General features: G+C 37.5%; 1 protein-coding gene across 1 annotated transcript in view; it reads left to right on the top strand.

The window, feature by feature from the left end:
- Malrd1 (MAM and LDL receptor class A domain containing 1) overlaps nucleotides 1-27,712 on the top strand; it is a 637,041-nt gene that overhangs the window by 10,856 nt on the left and 598,473 nt on the right. Inside the window, exon 2 of the mRNA XM_040755448.1 lies at nucleotides 6,563-6,700. Within this exon, the coding sequence (XP_040611382.1) occupies nucleotides 6,563-6,700 (138 nt within the window). The remainder of the gene's footprint in view (nucleotides 1-6,562; nucleotides 6,701-27,712) is intronic.

Here is a 27,712-nt window from a genome sequence, read left to right as displayed (position 1 = left end):
AATATGTGTTTTCCACTTTATTTGGGAATAGAATGCTAGCACTCTAGTTGTGTGCTCCTGCTCAAGGCTACAATGCCTATGTGTCTTCCAGAACTCACAGCTTCTCTTGTCTATGAGTTTCCTGTCCCATGCATGGTTGTCACTAATGGATTTCATCTCCCAGCACCAGCAGTGACCACAGCCAAAGGGTTCTTCTGTGATGGTGTTTTTTTTTTTTGAACACAGCAGCTTATCTATGTATGGACTTGAGCTCTGTTCCCCCTTTGGCCTCTGTTTTGCTCATCACACAGCCTAACTTAGTTCCCTATGTGGTTCCTAAAGACAAAGTCTTTTGTCTTCTCAAGCCCAAACTTCCAGTGTTCCTCCTTCATTCCTGTTCCCATCTCTCCTGGTTTTGCTCCCAACTGCAATATTTTTTCCTAATCTAGTCACATGACATTAAGTATACAACTGCATCCTCTAGACTTCCCTTTGTGATTCTCAGACTCAAATAATATTTATATAGTCATATTTGAACAATGTCCATTTTCTGTATGTCCCCTAACATACAGAATAAAGAAAGAATATTAAGAGCTGAAAAGGAAAAAGTCCAAGTAACATGCAAAGTCAAACCTATCAGAATCATACCTGACTTCTCCATGGTAACTCTGAAAGCCAGAAGGTCCTGGATAGATATTCTACCAACACTAAGAGACCACGAATGTCAGCCCAGACTGCTATACCGATCAAAACTTTCAATCACTATAAATGGAGAAAACAAGATATTCCATGACAAAACCAGATTCAAACAATACATATCCACTAACCCTGGCCTACAGAAAGTTCTGAAAGGAAAACTCCAACCAAGGAAGTTAACTACAACCATAAAAACATAGGCAATAGATAATCCCTACTATAACTCTTCTAACTTTCTCAGAGACAGTAACCAGAACTGGGTGATACTAGGAGATGAGAAAAGCAAAAGATATTTTTTAAATTTTCAAGATTTACTGCTAATATCAGCTTTCCTGAATATTCTTAGAGAATCTGTCTGGTGAGTCTCAAATGATGGTCAGGAAGACTGAGATTCCATCTTCATTGTCATCTGAAGGGTCATAGGAAGCTTTAGAATTTAAACCCAGGTCTGATCATGTGCATAAAGGGATGGAGTGGCTTGAAGGGGAGATGATCTAAATGACAGGTTCTGAGGGCCTGCAAGATCATTTGATGAAAAAGGTCGTTACTTTCTAAATTATTTATTTTTACTTGTGTTCATAAGTGTTTTGCCTATATTCATGCTTATATGTGTACCATGGTTCCATAAGAATCCCAAAGAAGACATCAGAGCCCCTGGCACTAGACTTACATAAGGCTGTGAGCTACCACCTCAGTTCTGGGAACTGAACCTGGGTCCTCTGCAAGAAAAGCAAGTACTTTTAACCCTGAGGCATTTCTCTTTCCCCAAAGACTCCCTCCCTCCCTCCCTCCCTCCCTCCCTCCCTCCCTCCCTCCCTCCCTCCCTCCCTCCCTCCCTCCCTCTCTCCCTCTCTCTCTCTCTCTCTCTCTCTCACACACACACACACACACACACACAAACACACACACACACACTCAGAGACAGATACAGAGACAGAGACAGAGACAGAGAGAGGAGACAAAGCCTGTAATTCTTCCAACAAGCACAGGTATAACCATGAATTCCAGCAGAACATGGAATGCGGTGGCATGGCAGAACCACTGTGGAAATATTTCCTTTTGTCTTCATTCAATGCAACAAACAGAGACTATGGGGAATCATTTCTTTAATTTTGAAAATTGGAATTTAGATCTAAATCGCAGTTTCTATTTGCTAAACAAAATAATTCAACTGATCCTCATAATAACTCAATTGATCCTCATTCCTGGATCTTAGAACCAAATGCCCAAAGAGAATTATGATTAAAAGAAAACACTTGAAATTCACTTTATGCAGCAAGATTGGCCATTCCATGACAAATAGCAAAGTCAACAATTTTTTTGTATTAGTGTACACAATCTCCAGTTTCATGCAAAATTAATTTCTCTGCACAGTCTTTGGATTTTAGGAGCGAGTAGTAATAATCTTAAAGCTATTATCATAGAGGAATAATCTCCTAATTCCCTTGGCTCCTGTTATCAATGTGAAGAAAGTAAGATGTAAGGTAAGCAACCTGGATATATAGACATTGACAACCCACAACTCTAAACTGGAGTTCTGATTCCCACTATGTTTTAAACAGTAAGAACTCCATATGTTTGAATGCTACTTAAATTTCATGTGCCAGTAAACTTCAGAGGATCTCATAAAATACAACAAATTTTCTAAAAGAAATTACCTACTGCTTATCTCTGTTAGAATATGTGCATGAATCTGTCTTAAACTATGTTTCCTTTCCACAAAATTGAAGTCAATTTTCTTATATGTGCACTATTTATCCCAAATATTTCCTGCAATTTTCTTTATATGTGCCTTATTTTTCTTCTAAATAATCTCAGATTTGTTACTACCAGTTAACTGATTGACTAGGTGAGTGATATCAGAACGTTAACTCAAAATGGATTGACTAAAACTCTAATTTATCAATTTTGGAAGAAACAAAGATAACACTTTGGTTATGGAGATGTAAATTCTTACAAAAATAGATGTCAATTTCTCAAAACTATGGAATCTGGATTGCCACATGATTTGTGAATTTCAGTTCTGGGTACATAGTCAGGAGAAACAATAATGGGAAATTGAACATGTATTTGTTTCCTCAAGTTCATGACACTATTATTCATAATAGCCCAAAGCTGAAAGACTTAAAGCTATTTAGTGTCCTTGGACATTTGATTGTTTAAATATGATGTGGAGTGTGTGTGTGTGTGTGTGTGTGTGTGTGTGTCCCATTGCTATTTAGCCTCTCTGACACATGTTATAATATAAATCAATCTTGAAGACTATGATAAATGAAATAAGTTAATCACAGAACAAATGTTGTATTATTATTCCATACAGAGTAGTCAAATTCATAGAAACAAGAAAGCAGATTGATAACTTCCAGGAACTTGGGGTGGTAAGAAAACGGGAGGACTAGATTGATGAGTCTAAAATTTCAGTGTGGTAAAATGAAAAGCATTATAAAATGTATGGTGATATAACAAAGTAATAAATAAACACCACAGGCTCATATGCTTAAAATGATAAATTTTAGGCAATGCGTATTTTCCATCATCCAAAGTCAACTGTTCGTCCAAGAACTTTAGAGAGAGAAAAATGAGCTTTTCTGACTTAAGCCTAGAAAAACTGTGAAATGTGATTTGCTTTTGATGTTTTCTACCTTATCTCTTTGTTTGCTAGTGCTGTCCTCATTTTTACACAGTGTTCTTTCTTCTGAGAACATTATATTTAAATGACTTACCCTAATGATACTTTCCTGAATTCATCTTGAGTTCTGGGTTATCTGACTCTCCTCACTTTTGTCACAACTAAAAACTTATTGCTTTCCATTTTTTCAGAAGCATGACTGAAACCAGCTTTGATAATTGGTTATTTTTTGTGTTATTTTCTAAAAGATTGACTCTATGAGCGAATCTCCAGAAATTTCTTAATGATCAAGTTTGGTATTGTGGAAGCTGATTCATAAGGCAATTAGGGCTTCTAAGAATCCTTTAAAACACAACATGCAGGCATTCTCCCTCTTTTAGTAGTGGAGGTCTGACCTTTGGGTTCATAAAAGTAAAAGCAAAAAGATGAGTTTCATAAGTTGAAAAGAACACACAGCAATTCTAGAAAACACCTGTGTGCTTCATTGCTCATTATGTTGTCCAAATGTGATTTAACCCACACTCTGTATTGGTAGCTGTATTAGCAGCAATCTACATAGTGTCAGATTTTAATACAGCAAATAGTTTGAGATTTGAATGCCGAGTCACATATTGAATTAGAAAACAAAGCATCCATAATTCTATGAAATTTACAAAAATGGTTTGAAAGTGCAATCCTATACTGGTGGGAAAATGAATACTTATGAAAATTTTGGATGCCTTTGAATAATCTAGTAACTCTTGATTGCTTTTTCAAACAAAATTTGTTGAAAATGTGTGCTGATTAGATTCACTTTATAACAAAAAGAACCCCCATTGAGACTATTCAGAGGGAAAAGATGTTTTATTTAGCTATTTTTCTCTAGTTTTAACATGCCCAGAAATCAGCATTACTTCTGTGTGAAAAGAAACAAAGAACTTCACAAACAGAGCAATTGTACTGAAGGCTAAAGGTAATCTGTTGATATTAAAACAATGTTCGTTACCTCTGTGAGAATGTGTGTACATTTATACACATAAATACTGAAATATAGAGATTTAAAGAACAGTTTTTAATTGGAAACCAAAATAAAATTTGAAAAATGGAAACATATTTATGCAATTATGTTCAGAGTTGAATGGATAAAACACAATTTTATGGTGACTAATGACAAGGACACGTTCTGAGAAACATACTGTTAGATGATTTCATAGTTCTGTGCATATTCTAGCATATATTTGCATAAATCAAGATGTTACAGTCTATTTTATGTATATAATGGGCTAATTGTAATAACCACATTATATCTGCCTCTGCCCTCAATTATCTACTGAGTAGTGGGAATGTGGTGTATGGCTATGCATTTATACAACTGACTGCATTTTCAGTTCAGTGTTTGTGCAACCATATAACCTAAATATGCCAAGAGGCTTTGTAAAATCATGAGTTTAGCTTGGCATAATTCATAGACTAATATTATTATTGCTTTTGGATAGAATGGTTTCAACTGTTTATAAAAAGGTCATTTCCTTAGGTTGGCTAGAATTGATGACTTTTTTTCTATAGATTTAATGGAAATAGCATAAGAACTAAACTAATTAGGCCATACAGCAGGGCTTTAGGAACTGGAAGCAACGAGACAGAGCTCCAGTCTTGTCCAATCCTCAATAGCTGTCCTAATTTATTGAATTTACTTTTAATACCTAGAAGATTTCATCTCAGATTCATCTTCAGAAAATGCCAGTTTCCTGGGGCTGCTGAGGATCTAAACTCTTGTAGGGGGAATGCTTAGTGCAGGGCAGATGACCTCAGTGAGTACGGAGGGTTTGTACTCGTATAACAGACCACTGCTCTTTAGCAAAGTCTTCCAAAATAAGGAAACTAGGGGTAAAGATAAAAAATAAAACATTATTGGTAAAAGAGATGTTTCTACATTACCCCTTCATTCTCCGAAAAGTTGTCATGAAAATGCACCATATACATGACTATTACTGAATCATATTTACATGTGAAAAAGTGACTGAATGAAAATTGTTTTTGTCACTGAATTCTCTTGTATTATCTGAAAACCAACAAGCATATTCATGTCCATTGTGGTTAACCCAATTAGGGAAGAAATGCACTGTGCAAAAAGCTAAGGTTGTTGGATACCTGGGGTTTAAGGAGAAGCATCACTGTGACATTTGCAGCCAGGGAAGGGGCTATTTACATCTGAGAAATTTAATGTTTAGAACATTAAATCTCCTGATGTTGCACAGTAGAATAAAGAATACTTTCCTACTCACTTTAAGGAAAGAAACAAACAACAACAACAACAAAAACCCATGTTCTCAAATCCTTCTGGTTCTCTCACGCTTCTTCGGTCAGTTGTATCTGAAGGGAGAAAGGAGACAGAAATGCCTCTACCATGATAAAAGTACCAATATTTGCCCCAGTGCTGAGATTCAACCAAAAGGCTATGCTTACTTCCAAAGGAATCTGTATTTGTTGTTTGTACGTAAATAATGTTAAGGCTGACCGTGTTATAATGGATAACCCTTGGGAGAGACAATTCTCCTTCTCAGCAGTTATTAATTGCCTGTACATCTTTATCTAGGGCTGGGACTCCTGCGAATTTTTACCTTTCTGCATTAGCATGTCTATTGGTACTGACATTGTTTAGGCCCTCTTTAGGCAACCATTTCTCTCTCTCTCTCTCTCTCTCTCTCTCTCTCTCTCTCTCTCTCTCTCTCTCTCGTGTGTGTGTGTGTGTGTGTGTGTGTGAGTGTCTATCAGGGAGGCTTTTATGATTGCTCTTTTGAAACCTGAAATTCTGCTGTCATCAGGTACCAGGCAAAGCAATATTTAGATGAAGACTTAGGTGTAATAGTAACCCTTATGTTTCATGGTACCCTGAGACTGTAAAATACTGTTATGCAGATAGTGTTATTAGATCCTCACAGTATCAGTTTGAAGGCGACAAGTGTTGAAGTTCTAATTTTACAAGTGAAGGAAAAGGATGTCTGTGGCTAAAGGATTTGGTCAAATCACTCATCTAATAGAACCTCAAATTCACAGTATATCCCAAGTCCTATGACTCTGAGAAACATTCTTTCTCTTAAGTCACACAGTTTTGTGTTGGTAATTTATTAGAATGTCATTTGCACAAGGATTTTCATGTGTAGAGTTAGAGATCTGAAACACAGTCCTCTGTTAACCTCTTAGAATATGAATCTGATGTATTCTTTAATACAAGAGAAATGAAGTTGTGAAAAGTAATTTTGTTTTATTGTTCAATAGGCCAGAGTTATGAAAGGTGTGACTTTGAGGATGGGTTGGGCAGCATGACACAAGATCAGAGTCCACTGCCTTGGAAAAGAAGAAGCGGGGTGATTGGTTTTTCACCTCCATTCTGTGACCACAATGGCAACATATCTGGTAAAAGCTTTGAAGTTTGTTTTTGTTTCAGTTACATGATATATTTTGTAGTCGATGCAATTATTTTGTTAACATATATCAATGACTCAGAGTTAATTAACTCAGGAAAGACTCAGTTATGACATTTGTATGCATCATATAATACACTTTAGTCACATTCACCACTTAGTCACCCTTCCTTCTACACTCCTTTTCCTTCCACCCTTGTCTTTCATATTTTATTACTCACCAAAAATTCCACATGTGACTGAAAGCGTGGCTTCCTTGGCTTTGAGAATTTGGCTTATTTCAGTTAACAGGATACCTTAAATTCTACCCATTTTCCTGATGCTTTTCCACTCTATGGCCAAATCAAATTCCATTGTGCACATACACCACATTTTGAAATTAATTCACTGATGTATGGGTACGCAGGCCCATTTTTATAGCTTGTCTATTGTTAATAGGGCCCAAGTAATCATAGACAGGCATCTATAGCTATCCATTCCTTTGAGTATATATACTTGAGTAGAATAGCTGTATAATATGACAGTCCTACTTTTAACTTTTTCTAGAGTCCTCATACTGATTTCCACAATGATCAATGATCAGACAAGTTTGTGTGCTTGAGCATATATTTTCCTTCGTTCCTTCCTTCTTTCCTTCGTTCCTTCCTTCTTTCTTTCTTTCTTTCTTTTTCTTTTGTTTTTTTTTTTCGAGACAGGGTTTCTCTGTATTGTTTTGGAGACTGTCCTGGGATTCGCTTTGTAGACCAGACTGGCCTCTAACTCACAGATATCTGCCTGCATCTGCCTTCCAAGTGCTGGGATTAAAGGCGTGCACCACCAATGCCTGGCATATCTTTATTTCTTTATTGGTTTAACGTTTAGTTTGTTCCATGTGATTGATTAGAGAAGTAGAATCTTTGTAGACATTTTTAACATGAAATTTATATATTATTTAATTCTTAAAATATTTTTGATTTTAAATGTAGCTCAACAACTTTTCAGCTCAAATTCCTGGCACCCCAACAGGCCTATTTAGCTAACAGCTGGGATGATGCAAACTCTTTGGACACTGTAGAAATTATGGATCTGAATGTGTTAACACTACACAGATTAGATGGTTGAATGTCTTTACTTTTGGCTGGACTAATTTCTACTCTGTCTGGTAGTACTTTGTTGCAAGTCTTTCTCTGGCCCACCAATCAGTTCCAAAATAATGATATAGAGACTTATTATTAATTATGAAAACTCAGTCTATAGCTTAGCCTAGATTCTAACTAGTTCCTATAACTTAAATTAACCTGTTTCTGTTAATCTATGTGTTATCATGTGGTTCATGGCTTTTTTTTGATGGGACAATATTTACTTGTTTATTAAAATTGCTCCTCTTTTTAATCATTTTTTATTTTAATTTTAAATAGCTTGTTTCACATGTCAATCCCAGTTCCCTCTCCCCTCCTCCCGCACTCCCCATCCCCCCCACCCTCCTACCCTATTGCAAAATCCTTCCACATAGGGGATATCTAGAGTCTGTCATTTTACTCTGGGTAGGGTCCAGGCACTCCCCTAAGAGTCCAGGCTGAGAGAGCATCCCTCTTTGTGCTATAGGCACACGAAGACTGTTTGTATACCAGAGATAGACACTGTTCCACAGCTCAGGGCCCCATAGGTTGCCCAGGCCTTCTCCCTGACACTCACATTTGGGGGGTCCAGATCAGTCCCATGCTGGCCTCCCCACTGTCAGTCTGGGGTCCAAGAGCTCTCCCCTGTTCAGATCAGCTGTCTCTGCTGGTTTTGCCAGCCCATTCTTTGCCAATTTGCTCATCACTCCTCTCTCTCTGTCACTGGGTTCCTTGGGTTCAGTTCAGTGATTAATTGTGTGTTTGCCTCTGCTTCCATCAGTCACAGGATGAAGGCTCCCGGATGGTTAGAGACATCAAGTTCATTATCAGGAATGGGCATTCGAGGTGGTCTCTCCACTATTGCTTAGCTTGCCAATTGGTGTTATCCCTTTAGATCACTCGAGGTCGCTCTGGTGCCTGATCTGTATTCGATCCTATGATTCCCTCTTCCCCCTATTCTACCCCCATCCCCTCAACTTCCTGTTCCCCCATGACAAACTCTCTTCCTCTTCACCCCCTCTCTTCTTCCCAGGTCCCACTCCCCCCCACCCCTCGCCGTGTTCCCCATCCATTCAGGGGATCTTGTCTCCATCCTCTTCTCTTGGGTACTATGCATATATGCATATCTTTTAGGTTCTTTCCTGTTTCCCAGACTCTCTATCAGTGGAAGTGCAGACTAGCACTATCCTGATTTATGTCTAAAATCCATATATGAGTGAGTACATACCATGTTTGTCTTTTTGTGACTGGGTTACCTCACTCAGGATGGTTTCTTCCAGTGCTATCCATTTCCCTGCGAATTTCAAGATTCCATTGTTTTTTTCTGCTGAGTAATACTCCATTGTGTAAATGTACCACATTTTCTCTATCCACTCTTCAGTTGAGGGGCATCTAGGTTGCTTCCAGGTTCTGGCTATTACAAATAATACTGCTATGAACATAGTGGAGCAGATGCCCTTGTTGTATGAACTTGCCTCATTTGGATATATGCCTAAGAGTGGAATTGCTGGGTCTAGTGGTATATTAATTCCCATTTTCCTGAGGAATCTCCATACTGATTTCCAAAGAGGCTGTATGAGTCGGCACTCCCACCAGCAGTAGAGAGGAGTGTTCCTCTCTCTCCACATCCTCTCCAGCATAAATTGTCTTCGGTGTTTTTGATTTTAGCCAATCTGACAGGAGTAAGATGGTATCTCAGAGTTGTTTTGATTTGCATTTCCCTGATGGATAGGGATGTTGAGTACTTTCTTAAGTGTCTCTTGGCCATTTTAGCCTCCTCTACTGAGAATTCTCTATTTAGCTCTGTACCTCACCTTTTAATTGGATCCTTTGGTGTTTTGGAGACTTGTTTCTTGAGTTCTTTGTAAATTTTGGAGATTAGCCCTCTGTCAGATGTAGGGTTAGTGAATATCTTTTCCCATTCTGTGGCCTGCCTTTTTGTCTTTTTGACTGTGTCCTTTGCCTTACAGAAGCTTTTTAGTTTCAGAAGGTCCCATTTGTTAATTGTCGATCTCAGTGCCTGTGCCACTGGTGTTATGTTTAGGAAGTGGTCTCCTGTACCAACTCGTTGAAGAGTATCTCCCACTTTCTCTTCTAAAAGTTTCAGTGTGGCTGGATTTATGTTGAGATCTTTGATCCATTTGGACTTAAGTTTTGTACAAGGCGATAAACATGAATCTATCTGCAGTCTTCTGCATACCAGTACCCAGTGATGCCAGCACCACTTGTTGAAGATGCTTTCTTTTTTCCATTGTACAGTTTTAGCTTCTTTGTCAAAAATCAAGTGTTCATAGGTGTGTGGGTTAAAATTAGAGCTTTCGATTCCGTTCCATTGGTCTACCTGCCTATTTTGGTGCCAATAACAAGCTGTTTTCAGGACTATAGCTCTATAATAGAGCTTGAAGTCAGGTATGGTGATGCCTCCTGAAGTTCCTTTATTGTATAGGGATGTTTTAGCTATCCTGGGCCTTTTGTTTTTCCATATAAAGTTGAATAATGTTCTTTCCAGGTCCTTGAAGAATTGTGATGGGATTTTGATAGGGATTGCATTGAATCTGTAGACTGCTTTTGGCAAGATTGCCATTTTTATTATGTTGATCCTACCAATCCAAGAGCATGGGAGATCTTTCCATTTTCTGGTATCGTCTTTGATTTCTTTCTTTAAAGACACAAAGTTCTTGATATACAGGTCTTTAATTTCCTTGGTTAACATTATCCCCAGATATTTGATGCTGTTTTTGGCTATTGTAAAGGGTGATGTTTCTCTGATTTCTTTCTCAGTCACTTCATCATCTGTATATAATAGGGCCACTGATTTTTTTGAGTTTACCTTGTATCCTGCCACATTGCTGAAGGTGTTTATCAGCTCTAGGAGTAACCTTGCGGAGTTTTTTGGGTCACTTATGTAAACTATCATATCATCTGCAAATAGTGAAAGTTTGACTTCTTCTTTTCCTATTTGTATCCCCTTTATCTCCTTTTGTTGTCTTATTGCTGTAGCTAGGACTTCAAGTACAATATTGAAGAGATATGGAGAGAGTGGACAGCCTTGTCTTGTTCCTGATTTTAGAGGAATTGCTTTGAGTTTCTCTCCGTTTAGTTTGATGTTAGCTGTTGGTTTATTGTATATTGCTTTTATTATATTCAGGTACATTCCTGTTATCCCTGATCTCTCTAGGACCTTTATCATGAAGGGGTGCTGGATTTTGTCAAAGGCTTTTTCAGCATCTAGTGAGATGGTCATGTGGTTTTTCTTTCGCAGATTGTTAATATGGTGGATTACATTGATAGATTTTCTAATGTTGAACCCTCCCTGCATTCCTGGGATGAAGCCTACTTGATCATGGTGGATGATTTTTCTGATGTGTTCTTGAATCCTGTTTGCGAGTATTTTATTGAGTATTTTTGCATCAATGTTCATGAGGGAAATTGGTCTATAGTTCTCTTTCTTAGTTGTGTCTTTGTGTGGCTTGGGTATCAAGGTAATTGTAGCCTCGTAGAAAGAGTTTGGCAGTGAGCCTCCTGCTTCTATTGTGTAGAATACTTTGAGGAGTATTGGAATTAGCTCTTCTTTGAATTTCTGGTAGAATTCTGCACTGAAGCCATTTGGGCCTAGGCTTTTTTTATTTGGGAGACTTTTGATGACTGCTTCTATTTCATTAGGGGTTATAGGTCTGTTTAGATTGTTTATCTGTTCTTGATTTAGTTTTGGCAAGTGATAGCTAGCCAGGAAATTGTCCATTTCCTTTATATTTTCAAATTTTGTGGAGTACAGATTTTCAAAGTATGCCCTGATGATTCTCTGGATTTCCTCAGAGTCTGTTGTTATGTCCCCTTTTTCATCCCTGATTTTGTTAATTAGCATGCTTTCCTTCTTTCTTTTGGTTAGTTTGGACAGAGGTTTATCTATGTTGTTGATTTTCTCAAAGAACCAACTCTTTGTTTCATTGATTCTTCTCAGTGTTTTTCTGGTTTCTACTTGATTGATTTCAGCCCTCAATTTGATTATTTCCTGGCATCTGCTCCTCCTGGGGGAGTTTGCTTCTTTTTGTTCTAGAACATTCAGCTGTGCTATTAAATCTCTAGTATGACTATTCTCCAGTTTTTTTCATGTGGGCACTTAGTGCTATAAACTTTCCTCTCAGCACTGCTTTCAAAGTGTCCCATAAGTTTGTGTATGCTGTGTCTTCATTCTTATTGAAATCGAGGAAGTCTTTAATTTCTTTTTTTATTTGTTCCTTTACCCAGGGATGGTGCAATTGCGCATTGTTCAATCTCCATGAGTTTGTAGGGTTTCTGCGATTTGTGTTATTGTTGAATTGTAATGTTAATGCATGGTGGTCTGATAAAATGCAGGGGGTTATTCCAATTTTTTTGTATCTGTGGAGATTTGCTATGTTTCCTATTATGTGGTCAATTTTAGAGAAGGTTCCATGTGGGGCCGAGAAGAAGGTATATCCCTTTGTATTTGGGTGGAATGTTCTAGAGATGTCTGTTAAACCCAGTTGGGTCATAACTTCTATTAGTTCTTTTGTTTCTTTGTTAAGTTTCTGTCTGGAGGTCCTGTCCAGCAGTGAGAGCGGAGCGTTGAAGTCTCCTACTATTAGTGTGTGAGATTTTATGTGCATTTTGAGCTTTAGTAATGTTTCTTTCACGAATGTAGGTGCCTTTGTATTTGGGGCGTAGATGTTTAAAATTGAGACTTCGTCTTGATGTATTTTTCCTTTGATGAATATGAAGTGTCCTTCTTCATCTGTTTTGATTGATTTTAATTTGAAGTCTAATTTGTTAGATATTAGGATTGCTACACCCACTTGTTTCTTGGGACCGTTTGATTGGAAGATCTTTTCCCAACCCTTTACTCTGAGATAACATCTGTCTTTGATGTTGAGATGTGTTTCTTGTATGCAGCAGAAGGAAGGGTTCTGTCTTCATATCCATTCTGCTAGTCTGTGTCTTTTTATAGGCACGTTGAAGCCGTTGACATTGAGGGATATTAATGACCATTGATTGGTGATCCTTTTTTATGCTTGATTTATTGTTAGTGAAGTTATTTTGTGTAGTTTCTCCTCCCTTTTTCTTTTGGTGTTTTGTAAAGTGTGATTATATATTGCCTGTGTCTTTGTGAATGTAGTTATCTTCCTTGGCTCTAGGTTTTCCTTCTAGCATTTTCTGTAGAGCTGGATTCATGGACACGTATTGTTTAAATCTGGCTTTGTCATGGAATATTTTGTTTTCTCCGTCTATGGTAATTGAGAGCTTTGCTGGATATAGTAGTCTGGACTGGCATCCTTGTTCCCTTAGTGTTTGTAGGACATCTGTCCAGGATCTTCTGGCTTTCATAGTTTCCATTGAGAAGTCAGGTGTAATTCGGATAGGTCTGCCTTTGTATGTTACTTGGCCTTTTTCTTTAGCTGCTCTTAATATTTTCTCTTTACTCTGTAGGTTTGATGTTTTGATTATTATATGGCGAGGTGACTTCTTTTTTCTGGTCAAGCCTATTTGGTGTTCTGTAAGATTCTTGTACTTTCATAGGCATATCTTTCTTTAGGTTAGGGAAGTTTTCTTCTATGATTTTGTTGAATATGTTTTCTGTACCTTCAAGTTGAATTTCTTCACCTTCTTCTATACCTATTATTCTCAGGTTTGGCTTCTTCACGGTGTCCCATATTTCCTGGATTTTTTTTTCCTGGATATTTTGTGTTAAGGATTTGTTGGTTTTGAGATTTTCTTTGGTTGGTGACTCTATATCCTCTAATGAATCTTCAACACCTGAGATTCTCTCTTCTATCTCTTGTATTCTATTGGTGATACTTGGATCTGTAGTTCCTGATCATTTACCCAGCTTTTCTATTTCCAGCATCCCTTCTTTCTGTGTTTTCTTTATCATTTCTATTTCAGCTTTCAATCCTTCAACTGTTTGAGTTTCATTAATTTTTTTGGTTGTTCTTTCTTGGTGCTCTTTAGATTCTTTGAGAGATTTGTTTATTTCTTGATTTTTTCCCCCATTTCATGGATTTTTTTGTTTGTTTTTTCTTCTATTTCTTTAAGGGATTTCCTCATTTCTTCTTTGAGGGTCTCCATCATCTTCATGAAATAATTTTTAAGGTCTGTCTCCTCTTCTTCGTCTATGTAGTGCTTTTCGGGTCTTGCTGGTATTGGATCCCTGGATTCTGGTGGGGTTATGTTGGTGTTTCTATTGCTGAGTGATCTCTTATTCTGTCTTCTTCCCATCTCTTCTTCCAGTGAGTGCTGGTGGGGTCTTTCTGTCTCCACTGGTCTCCTTCCTTCCTGCAGCTGAAGCTGGGGATGCTGACACGGAGTTTGGGTCCTGGTAGGGCTGATGTCGTTCCTGAAGCTGGTCTCACTGGGATTGGGGTCTTGGAATTGTTGACTTCTTTGCTGTGTGGGCAGGTCTCCTGAAGCTGTACTTGCTGGGGTTGGGGTCTTGGAAGGGCTGATGTCTTTCCTGAAGTTGGACTCACTGGGGCTGGGGTCTTGGAAGGGCTGATGTCTTTCCTGAAGCTGGACTCGCTGGGGTTGGGGTCTTGGAAGGGCTGACGTCTTTCCTGAAGCTGGACTCGCTGGGATTGGGGTCTTGGAAGGGCTGATGTCTTTCCTGAAGCTGGACTCGCTGGGATTGGGGTCTTGGAAGGGCTGATGTCTTTCCTGTGTGGGCGGGTCTTCTGGATGCCAGGAGTGGCCCGGAAGATCAAGGGGGATGGGGGATGGGCGGTCGGTCCACGCTAGAGACCCAATCTCACCTGAAGCTGGACTCCCTGGGGTTGGGGTCTTAGAGGGGCTGATGTCTGGTTCATGTCTTTTATCTCTGCTCCTGTGTGTCTTGCTCACTCTCCGTCTCTTGGTATCTCTGTCTTCTTTTTCCCAGGATCCTCCCTGCACCAAAAATTCTGCCTAGTTCTTGGTCATTCAGCTTTTATTAAACCAACCCAAGTGACACATCTTCAAAGTCTACAAAAAGATTATTCCCTTACCTACTCAGAATTACAAGAAAAGCTCTATGGACTGCTCTCTAGCTTTTTTTGGGGGGGGGAGGGGAAAGGGGTTGGACTTTTATTTAATTTTTCATTTATTACCTAAATAACTTCATTCATCCAACATTACAATATTTAGTGCATTTTCTGATATTACAAAAGCCTGACTTTTAAAAGAAATAGATGACACATATATTAAATAAAATATCCAGTAAAGGATATTACTATGGAAATAATTTAAGATTTGTATAAAGGTAAACATTAGATTTGTGAATTAAAATGGGCATCTTATTTCCTAGCTATTTTTGTGTCTCAGGTCTGTGAACTTTAAGAGCAGGAATAATGATACTAAGTTCATAGAATTAATTTAAGAGCAGTATGGACTTAAGAGCTAAGTCATACATTGTTGTTAAAGTTTATCATAGATGGTCTTGTATTGAACAAAAAGAAGTTGTAACCCATTTCAGGATGATGTTGGTGTTATCAGCAAGATGCAATTTTATATATTTTGTCTATGATGTAAAAATACTTTTGTTTAGAATCCTTAATTATTATTGGGGACAAACAAACTTTATTGCAGCAAGGAACCCGTGTCACAAATAGGACAAACTATTACTGCAATGCAGTAACTTCACTTGGTTATGATGGGTAAGCTTCAACCCTGTGCAAAGAAGTATAAGAAGCTAAGAAATGCAGGAAGTGCTTTGCCCCAGGGAAGAGCACACTAACTGGTTACTCAACACAAAAGATCATCCCTGAAAACATATACAAATAACATCATATAGGCTAAGTAAGTTGTATTTAAAAATACATATGTAATCAACAATTAATGAATACATAAGGCCATGGATTTAAAAGAGAGCAAGCAGGGGTGTATGAGAAGGATTAGAGGAGGAAAATGAAAGGAGAAATTATGTAATTATAATATAATTTCAAAAAAATACAAAAAGTTTTAATTAATTCTGAATTTGGTGATATTTAAGGTATCTCATATAGATTCTTTTAAGAGTTAGAATCCAGGCCCTCAGTGATTGCCCTGAAATTAACAGTTCATGTTGCATTTCCAGAGGGCCTGCATTACATTTCCAGCAACCACATCCACTCACCTGTTACTCTAGTTCCAAGGGATCTGATGCCTTCTTCTGGTTTTCTCGAGCATCACAAACAGGTTCAAACTCAGATAAACACAAATACACAAAGTTTTAAAAATCTTTAAAAATGCATAATCCAATACAAATCTAAAATACAAGTCTATCAAAACAAAAACAACCACTTGTTAATTCTAGTGTCTTTATTCATGTCACAGATTATAGTTTTCTCATTTGGGAATGTCTTTCTGAGGTGATATTAGATTTGTTGTTACTATGTTCAATTCTTTTCTTTTCCTTCCTTTTTTAATTTTAAGATAGAAACTAGCTTGTTTCACATGTCAATCCCAGCTCCGTCTCCCTCCCCTCCTGCCCCGCCCTCCCCAACAGGTCCCCAATCCCCCAGCCAGTCTCCACTCTCATCCCCAGGGATAGGGAAGGCCCTCCATGGTGGATCTCCAGTAACTGTCATTTCATCCAGGGCAGGGCCTAGGCCCTCCCACAAGAGTCCAGGCTGAGAGAGCATCCCTCATTGTGGGATGGGCACTCAAAGTCTATTTGTATTCCAAGGATAAATACTGCCCAAGACCTCATAGATTACCTAGACCTACTCATTGACACCCACATTCAGGGGGTCTGGTTCAGGCCCGTGCTTTCCACACAACAATCAATCTGGGGTCCAAGAGCTTCCCCCTTGTTCAGGTCATCTTTTGCTGTGGGTTAAACTAGCCCAGTCTTAACTCCTTTGCTCATCAGTTCTCCCTTTCTGTGACTGAATTCCAAGAGTTCAGTTCAGTGTTTAGCTTTGGGTGTCTGCCACTGCTTCCATCAGTTGCTGGATGAAGGTTCTGTTTCCCAAACTCTCTGTCAGTGGGATTGTATGCTGGCACTCCCCTGATTCATGTCTAAAAACCCATATATGAGTGAATACATACCATGCTTCTCTTTTTGTGACTGGGTTACCTCACATAGGATGGTTTCTTCTAGCACCATCCATTTGCCTGCAAATTGCAAGATTCCATTATTTTTTTCACTGAATAGTACTCCATTGTGTAAATGTACCACATTTTCTCTATCCACTCTTCAGTTGAGGGGCATCTAGGTTGCTTCCAGGCTTGGGCTGTTACAAATAATCCTGCTATGAACAAAGTGGAACAGACATCCTTGTTATATGAATGTGCATCTTTTGGTTATATGCCAAAGAGTGAAATTACTGGGTCTTGTGGTAGACTGATTCCTATTTTCCTGATTTCCAAAGTGGCTGTGTGAGTCAGCACTGCCACCAGCAGTGTTCCCCTTTTACCACATCCTTTCCAGCATAAACTGTCACTGGAGTTTTTGATTTTAGTCACTCCGACAGGAGTAAGATGGTATCTCAGAGTTGTTTTGACTTGCATTTCCCAGATGGCTAGGGATGTTGAGCACTTTCTCAAGTGTCTCTCAGCATTTTAGACTTCTCTACTGAGAATTCTCTATTTAGTTCTGTACCCCAAGTTTTTGATTGAATCCTTTGGTGTTTTGGAGATTTGCTTCTTGAGTTCTTTGTAAATTTCAAAGATCAGCTCTCTGTCAGATGTGGGGTTAGTGAATATCTTTTCCCAATCTGTAGATTGCCTTTTTGTCTTGCTGACTGTATCCTTTGCCTTACAGAAGCTTCTCAGTTTCAGAGGGTCCCATTTAATAATTGTTGATCTTATTGTCTGTGCTACTGGAGTTACGTTCAGGAAGTGGTCTCCTGTAACAATTCATTCAAGTGTACCTTACAATTTTTATTCTAACAGGCTCAGTGTGGCTGGATTTATGTTGAGGTCTTTGATCCATTTGGATTTAAGTTTTGTGTATGGCAATACACAAGGATCTATCAGCAGTCTTCTACATATCAGCCTCCAGTTATGCCAGCACCATTTGTTGAAGATGCTTTCTTTTTTCCATTGTACAATTTTAGAATCTTTGTTGGGTGTTCATACATGTATGGGTTAATGTTGGGGTGTTCAATTTGATTCTATCAGTTTATCTGTCTATTTTTGTGCAAATACCAAGCTATTTTCAGGACTATAGCTCTGCAATACAGCTTGAAGTAAGGGATGGTGATGCCTCCAGAGGTTGCCTTGTTGAACAGGGTTGTTTTGGCTATCTTGGGTCTTTTGTTTTTCCATAGAAAGTTGAGAAATGTTCTTTCAAAGTCTGTGAGGAATTGTGCTGGGATTTTAATGGGGATTGTGTTAAATTTGTATATTGCTTTCAGTAAGATTGTCATTTTTACAATATTGATACTACCTATCCAAGAGCATGGGAGATCTTTCCATTTTCTGCTGTCTTCTTTAATTTCCTTCCTTAAAAACTCAAAGTTCTTGTGATACAGGTCTTTCACTTGTTTGGTTATAATTACCCGAAAATATTTTATGTTGTTTGTAGCTATTGTAAAGGGAATGTTCCTCTGATTTCTTTCTCAGCCTGTTTATTAACTGTATATAATAGGGCTACTGATTTTCTTGAGTTAACCTTGTATCCTGCCACTTTGCAGAAGGTATTAATCAGCTGTAGGATATCCTTGGTAGAGTTTTTTGGATTACTTACGTAAACTGTCATATCATCTGCTAATAGTGAAAGTTTGATCTCTTCCTTTCCAATACATATCCTCTTTATCTCCTTTTGTTGTCTTATTGCTCTAGCTAGAACTTCAAGGGCAATATTGAAAAGGTATGGAGAGAGTGGACAGCGTTGTCTTGTGCCTGATTTTAGAGGAATTGCGTTGAGTTTCTGTCCAATTACTTTGATGTTGCCTTCTGGTTTGCTGTATATAGCTTTTATTATATTAAGGTAAGTTCCTGTCATCCTGGATATCTCCAAGTCCTTTATTGTGAAGGGGTGTTGGATTTTGTCAAAGGCTTTTACAGCATCTAGTGAGATGATCATTTGATTTTTGTTTCTTAGCTTGTTTAGATGGTGGATTACATTGATGGATTTTCATATGGTGAAACATCCATGCATCCCTGGAATGAAGTCTATGTGATCATAGTGGATGAGTTCTCTGATGTGTTCTTGGATCTAATTTTGCAGTATTTTATTGAATATTTTTGCATCAATATTCATGAGGGATATTGGTCTGAAGTTCTGTTTCTTAGTTGTGTATTCGTGTGGCTTGCTTATCAAGGTAATTGAAGCCTAGTAGGAAGAGTTTGGCAAAGCCTCTTCTGCTTCTGTTGCATGGAATATTTGAGAAGAATTGGTATAAGCTGTTCTTTGAATTTCTGGTAGAATTCTGCACTGAGACCATCTGGCCCTGGACTCTTTTTGGTTGGGAGACTTTTGATGACTGCTTCTATTTCCGTAGGGGTAATAGGTCTATTTAAATTGCTTATCTGTTCTTGATTTAATTTTAGCAAGTGATAGCTATCCAGAAAATTTTCCATTTCCTTTAAATTTTCAAATTTTGTGGTGTACAGGTTTTCAAAGTTTGACCTGATGATTTTCTGGATTTCCTCAGTGTCCTTTGTTATATCTTCCTTTTCATTTCTGATTTTCCTAACTTGCATGTTCACACTCTGCCATTTTGTAAATTTCAATAAAGGTTTGTCTATCCTGTAGATTTTCTCAAAGAACCAACTTTTGGTTACATTGATTCTTTGTATTGTTTTCCTAGTTTCTACTTAATTGATTTCAGGCCTCAGTTTGATTATTTCCTGGCATCTACTCCCGTGTGAGATTGCTTCTTTGTGTTCTGGAGCTTTCAGTTGTGCTCTTAATTCTCTAGTGTGACTATTTTCCAGTTTCTTCATGTGGGCACTTAGTGCTCTGAACTTGCCTCGTAGCACTGTTTTCAAAGTGTCCCATAAGTTTGGGTATGTTGTGTCTTCAATCTCATTGAACTCTAGGACGTCTTTAATTTCTTTTTTATTTCTTTTTTGTTCCAGGAATGATGTAATTGTGCATTATTCAACTTCCATGAGTTTGTAGGGTTTCTGTAATTTGTGTTGTTGAATTCTAATTTTAACGCATGATCATCTGATAAGGTGCATGGATTTATTCCAATTTTTTGTACCTGTGAGGTTTGATATGTTGACAAGCATGGGGTTGATTTTTGAGAAAGTCCATGTGGTGCTGAGAAGAAGGTATATTCTTTTTTATTTGAATGGAATGTTCTGTATATGTCTGTTGATCCCAATTGGGTCATAACTTCTATTAGTTCTTTTGCTTCTTTGTTAAGTAGTGGTGTGTTGAAATCTCCCACTATAAGTGTGTGGTGCTTTATATGTGATTTGAATTTTAGTAATGTGTCTTTTATGAATGTGGATGCCTTTGTATTTGGGGCATAGATGTTTAGAATTGAAACTTCATCTTGGTAGATTTCTCTTGTGATGAGTATGAAATGAACTCCTTCATCTCTTTTGATTAATTTTATTTTAAAATCTAATTTGTTAAATATTAGGATTGCTACCCCTGCTTGTTTCTTGGGTCCATTTGATTGGAAAATCTTTTCCCAACCCTTAATTCTGAGGTAATGTCTGTCTTTGAGGCCAATGTGTGTTTCTTGTATGCAGCATTAGGATGAGTTCTGTCTTTGAATCCATTCTGTGTCTTTTTATAGGAGATTTAAGACCATTAATATTGAGGGGTATTAATGACCATTGATTGTTCATTCTTGTTTGTTGGAATATCTTGTTTCCTCTATCTATAGTGGTTGAGAGCTTTGCCGGGCTGGCATCCATGGTCTCTTAGTGTTGGTAGAATATCTATCCAGGACTTTCTGGTTTTCAGAGTTACCATGTGGAAGTCAGGTGTGATTCTGATAGGTTTGCCTTTGTATGTTATTTGGCCTTTTTCCTTTTCTGCTCTTAATATTCTTTATTTATTCTGTATGTTAGTGTTTTTTACTATTATGTGGTAAGAGGACTTCCTTTTGTGGTCCACTCTATTTGGTGTTCTGTAGGTTTCTTGTACATTCATTGGCATGTCTTTCTTTAGGCTGGGAATGTTTTGTTCTATGATTTTTTTGAATACATTTTCTGCCCCCTTTGAGGTGGTTTTATTCACTTTCTTTTATACCTATTACTCTTAGGTTTGGTTTTTCCATGGTGTTTCATATTTTCTGGATATTTTGTGGTAGGGGTTTGTTGGACTTAAGATTTTTTTTTGGTCAATGAATGTATTTCCCCCAGTGTATCATCAACACCTCAGATTCTTTCTTCCATCTCTTGTATTCTGTAGGTTATGCTTCCATTTGTAGTACCTGACCATTTTCCTAGTTTTCTCTTTCTAGCATTCCTTCAAACTGTGTTTTTTTATTGTCTCAATTTCAGCTGTCAACCCTTGCTTTGTTTAAATTGTTTCTTGCAATTTTTTTGCTGTGTCTTTTCCTCTCTTTCTTGCATTTGTTTGAATTTTTTGGTTTGTCTTCTCTTCAATTTCTTATATTTTTTGGTTTGTTCTTTCTTCCATTTATTCAAGGGATTTTCTCATATCCTTTTTGAGGGCCTCTGTCAGTTGTATGAAGTTGTTTTTAAGGTATTTCTCATCTGCTTCATCTGCAATGAGCTGTTCAGGTCTTGGGGGTGTAGAGTTTCTAGTCTCTGGTGGTGTCATATTGGTTTTTCTGTTGCTGGGTATGTTTTTGTATTGTCTCATTTTCAACATTTCTTCCTGTGGGTGCAGAAGGAGTATCTTCCTCTCCTGGTATGTATGTGACCACAGTTCCTTTCCAGTAGGTGGGAGCAAGTCCAATACCCTGGTGGCTTTCCTCTTGCATGGATCGAGGCCATCCTATTGTCAGGACCTTGTCAGTCTCTGGGTAGGCTGGACCCTTCCTGTTCCATGGGTGGAGAATTGGACTCGAATGCTGGCAGTCTCTGGTTGGGCTGGCTCCTGTCAGGATGGAAGCTGCAGTGTGCAGTTCCCTGGCCTAGGCTAGTTGTGTGCAAGTCACTGGAAGTCAGGCTGTAAACAGGCCCAGGCCTATCTAGCCCTGGTATGTTGGTAATGTATCATGCTGTGTCCATTGTTGGATAAGACTATTATGTTTTTTTCTGCTTGTATTCTCTACTGTAATTCCTAGCACTATAAAAGTTATCCATCTGTGAGGTAACTTCCTAGTTGGTTTGATTTCTGTATATCCTATAGTCAAAGTATGTGGTATCTTTAATATTAGAGTCTCACCATTTAGTTAGGGTAGGCAATTGTAATAGTCCATGATGTTTTGGGTGCTTCTAGGACCTCCCTGCTTGTATTAGTTGGGGATTATATTGTGAAGAGACGCCATAACTGTGCAACTCTTATAAAGTAAGACATATAATTTGGGTTGACTTATGGTTTGAAAGGTTTAATCCATTATAATCATGGCAAGACATAGAGGTATATAGGCAAACACAATCCTGGAGATAGGAGCTTAGAGTTCTACATCTAGATCTGTAGGGAAGAGGAAGTAAATTTCCTACACTGGGAGTAGCTTGAGTTTATAAGACCTCTAAGCCCTCTTCTGCAGTGACACACTTTTTCCAACAAGGTCATACCTACTCCAGCAAAGTCACATTTCCTGTGTGCCAAGCATTCAAACCAAAGGGATTATGGGGGCCATACATATTCAAATCACCACACTACTCAATAACTTACAAGGAGGCATTATTCCATGCCTTGCACTGTATTATAATTTAATAATCCATGTCTTCTGAGTGCTACATTGTCTACCAGTGCAGGGTATATGCAATCAAACTATTGATTTTTTAAGTTATATACTTAAAATTCCTACATAATTGGCTTCCATAAGTTGTTTGTATACTTGCTTAGATTTGTCTATCCCATCAACTGTTTCCTCCTTCAGTCCCAACTCTGTATACATGCTTAATATTTTAACCGTTAGTATTCCCCATACATCTTTCATGTTACATGCATTCTACTATTCAATTATATTTTAATTGGAATGTGAGATAGAAGACTTTGTGTGGCTTTTACTTACACTCTTCCTTTGGGCTATCCCTCCATCCATGATGCAATCGCGTTGATAATCCCATGTTCCGCACTGCCTACACCCTTCTACCACTACTATTCCACATCTCTGGTTTTATTTTTACCCCTCCCTTAAGTCATCTTTTCCTCTAATATCCCTTTCTAGTTTTCTGAGTTCCACTTGCTCTTCATAGACCATGAGGTATCCTTACTCATGCTCTCTGTCTAGATTTCTTTCTTAGTGTCAGACATGGCTCTCCTAGTGCCCTTTCTCAGTTTCCAGCCATCAGTGTTTCCATCAGAGTTTTAGCCACCCAAATTACCAGAAAGTACAGTCAATTCTTAAACTAGTGTCTGGAGGGATTTCATTTGTTTTCAATGTTTTCTCATTGTTTCCATTCCTTAAAAGTTTTACCTCTGTTGTTTATGTTCAGATATTTGGGCTTTCAATTTTTTTCACATTTCTCTACATTCTTTTTTATTCTTCTCTCATGTCATACATCCTTATCACAATTTCCCCTCCCTCCAGTCCTCCAAGCATTGTTCCCCTGCCACAGATTTATTCCTCCTCCTCCTTGCTTCAGAAAAGTGCAGACCTCCCAGGAATATCAACCAAATACTGTATAACAAGACTAGGCACAAACTGTATCCTTTACTGTAATCATTCTGTTTATCTGTGCGTTTTTCATTTTAGTGAATCCCAGCATCTTTGTGTTGCTGTTTCTTTTTCCAAAACATGAAAACAAACATCCATGCTTTAAGAATAGGTAGGGTGCATGCTATAGGTAGTGAGTTGGATTATTTTATCATGAAGACTCCATAGAAGAATAGGAAGGAATCCCTCATGATGAGTATATAAATCATGTTTTTGCAGATTTATGGCTTGAATAGCTGTTTATGTAGAAATTTCGAAAATGAATGTTGATTTCTTAGTTTCCATATTATTCCAAAAGCTCTTTATTGAACATATGTATTATGTTAATACTTCTCTAGGGCCTAACAATACACTAGAAAAGAGTATAGTTCTTCTCCCCAGAGAACATTCAATCTACTGACATAAAACAAACCTTATATTTGTGCTTATGAGACCAAAGTAAGATATTTCACTCAACAACCATTCTTCTAGCTTTATGCATGCATTAAAAATGTTAGAATGGTACAAAGATAAAGTCCGTTTGTAAATATATGTGCCTGGAAGGTATTATGTGGTAGCATCAATATTGTTTTTACCCAAAGAAATTTCAATACAACAATTCATCTGTTTTAAGCTTCTGTTTGCTTTTTGTTTAAGTGTTCTATTTCTGGGGCTGACTATCTATGCACCAGTTAGTTTGCTTGGTACTATGGAAATAGACATAACTGACATGGAAGGACTTAGTATGATTCTGTCCCACTAAAAACTTAAGAATTTAGGCGGTGGTGTCAGTGAGATGGTTTGGTGGGTAAGAACAATTGTCTTGAAAGTCTGAAAATTTGAATTCAATAAACAATGACAATTCTTATGTCGATAGAAGAACATTTTATAAATAGAATAGTGTGTTGATTTGAAAGAAAATGACCCCCAAAGGAAATGACACAATTAGAAGGTGTAGCTTTGTTGAAGTAGGTGTGGTCTTGCTGGAGGAAGTATGTCACTGTGGAGGCAGGCTTTGAGGTCTCATATGTGCTCAAGATACTACCTAGTGTCCTAAACCACTTCCTGTTGCCTGCCTATCAAGATTTAGGACTCAGCTCCAGCACCATGTCTGCCTGCACAAGACTATGTTGTACCATGATGATAATGGGCTAAAGCTCTGTAAATGTAAGCCAACTACCTCAATTAACTTTTTTTTCTTTTATGGGGTTGCTTTTGTCATGGATATGTCTTTATAGCAAAAGAAACCCTAGCTAAGACACAGAGTAAAATTTCTAACTATTCTCCTAGAAACACAGTGATAATAATTATGAGACTAAGAAAACAATTCAGTATAATCAACATACAGTGTCATAATGCTCTCATTATGTTCATTGCAAATGTGAACTATAGCTATCAATATAAATGTATTATAGCTTAATTCTATATAATAATCAGCTTTATCATGTTATTTTAAGACTCATTTGCACATTGCATGAAATAGGATATTTGATTATATGGTAGTTCTTTTTTCTCAATGGTAAATGCACTCTAAGACCCCAGAGGTTGCCTGAGACTGAGAAATACTATACATTTCCCATATATACAGATATTTGATAGATTAACAACAATGATGAAGAGGAATATCATACTAATTTATTCTTTCTTGTTCCTGTGATAAAATACTCTGACCAAACATCTTAAGTTTAATTTTATCTCACAGTTCAAGTCAAAGTCCATTGTGGCAGGAAAAAGTCAGGGAATCAGGATCCTGAGGCAACTGACCATCATACAACCATGGCCAGGAGGAGACAGCAATGGATGTTTGTCTTTGTCTCCTTTTCATTCAGTCCAGGACTCATCCCATGATATGATATCATGTATGTAGAGTGGGTCTTCCTACTTCCACTACTGAAATCAAGATAACTCCCATAGACACATTCCAAGGTTAATCTCTAAGATGGTTCTAGATTTGTGTTTACTTGACAATTCATATTAACCACCTTAATAAATGATGCCTAAAATTACAATTATTTGATTTTGGAATTTTTGACCTAATATTTATTTTGCTGCAGTTTACCATAGGTAAGTAAAGCTACAGACTGAAAATATTGGCTAAGGGAAATAAATATTGGAATCACATCTCTTTCTTAGAATAAATGTCCAAATAAGATGTGTTTGTATGCAGAACGAATGTTTTTGCACCAGAACAGTTCTCAGTATGATATTTCACTATTTTCAAAGTTAAAAAACTAACATAACTATTGTATATTATGTACATTCATGTGTAGTTAAATTAATATATGGTGATTATTCTTACCACAACTGAAAACCTTATATTCAAGTCTGTTGTATAAGACACTGTGGTCAATGCTATTACATGTTAAAAAGGCCGTTATTATATCCATCATGTCTTGTTGCTTAAATTTTTAGAAAAAAATTATATATGCAGGTGCCCATCGAGGCTAGAAGAGGATATGAGGTTCCCTGATACTCAGTTTATAGGTGCTTTGTGAGCCACAAATGTGGGTACTAGTAATGGAACCGCTGTTCTCTGAGCAAGTGAGAGGTGTTCTAGATCACTGATCCATCTCTTTGTCCCCACATACGTTTGTCGCTGAGTTCTCTTTGGTATGCACGTTAAGGAATGATGCAAATATTTATATAGAGATAGAAAAAGTGAGGTATACTATGGGTTACAAAGAATTGCTCTTGGGCTATGGCCAAATCTGATTTTAGAAGGGGGAGCACCTTAGAGAAAGCTTTAAAGGCATATTTCAATGGACAAATGGGGGACAGAAATGACATGTGTTGTGAAGTAACACATGAAGGCCTGGTGGAGGTAGTTGATCTATTCAAGGAATTATATAGAAACCAGCTATAAATAAAATGTATTATTTTTTGAAAATGAAGATAAACCTATGTGTGTCTGTTGGGGATGTCCTGTCTTATGTCACGTGAATGTTACTAATTTTCTGACTGCTATTGTTTCTTTCTCTCATTTTCTCTTCTGGATCTGAATTCCCTCAAAGTTGACAGTCTCGTGTGTATCCAATCTAGTAAGAAATAGTGAGTAAGAGAGGTATGGTGGTAGCTAAAGGGTATCAAAGTATTTCAAGAGCATGCATATTTGGAACTTAACAGTTCCTTTTGCTTTAAGTAGTACTTTTAGGAAAGCTATTTTTTCCGTACCATAAATTATGATTGGCAAGCTAATGATATATGTATGCATACAATGTATATGCTTATGCATTTGAATAGGATAAACTATATAAGGTTTTCATAGTTCCCCAACAAACTTGACAGCTATTGAGTATCAGCTAATAGACTATCATTTTTATTTTTTCATTTGTTTTATTTCAAATTGATGTATTCGTCAATGAGGGTATTAGATATGACAGCTTAGATACATAAATCAACTGATATGGTATCAAAGTAATGTCACCATATAACCTTAGTAAGCAAGCTGCCAAATAACTTAAATATGAGAGCTTAAAATGATACTTTCTTTGATTCCTCATTGCAACGTAGAAATATTTCTCTGTGTAACCTGCTTTGGTAGGAATTCTATCTTTATTGACAAATGGCTTGTTTGCTTATTAAATTTATGTAGATCTATATTATTCAAATTAATTGAGTCATAAGTATAAAACAATTATACTGAGTGGAAATACATAAACTCAGAATCAGTATATAGTAGTGTATACTAGTAAACCTAAAAGGTTTACTTCTGAATGATAACCAGCAGTAAATTAGAATGAAACGCTATCAAATATTGTTAACAGGGAATTTCACCAGATTGATTTGAAGAAATCAGCAGGTGTCTAATGTCTGCCTGTGCTCTTAGAGCCATGAATACATACACATTTGAATTTTCTACATCATATTAATTAAGAAAACAGAACAGTAACTCACACTACATTTATTCTTTGTAAACTCTGGCCAATACCTTAAGATGTCACATAAGGAGCAAGAGAAGCAAATTATTATCTACCTCGTCTTAGTTAGCAGATTTTTAAAGATTCCCACTATAGCAAGATTCCTATGCCTCAGTTATTTACAACGCTGTGAAAGGGCATTGTAAATGTAGCTAAGGTCACCAATTAATTGACATTAAAATCAGAAGATTATCCTGTACCACTAAAGTAGGCCAATGCAGCCTCACAAACCAACAAAATGAGAAAAGAAATATGGGATATGGTAGAAGGTTGCATCTGAGAGATTCAAGGTTCACAAGCCTGAAGGCATGCCTTGTTGGCTGCAAATATGGAG

Source organism: Mesocricetus auratus, unplaced genomic scaffold (assembly GCF_017639785.1).
Source record: "Mesocricetus auratus isolate SY011 unplaced genomic scaffold, BCM_Maur_2.0 Super-Scaffold_100013, whole genome shotgun sequence".
Taxonomy (NCBI): Eukaryota; Metazoa; Chordata; class Mammalia; order Rodentia; family Cricetidae; genus Mesocricetus; species Mesocricetus auratus.
This window is presented reverse-complemented; position numbering and strand designations above follow the sequence as displayed.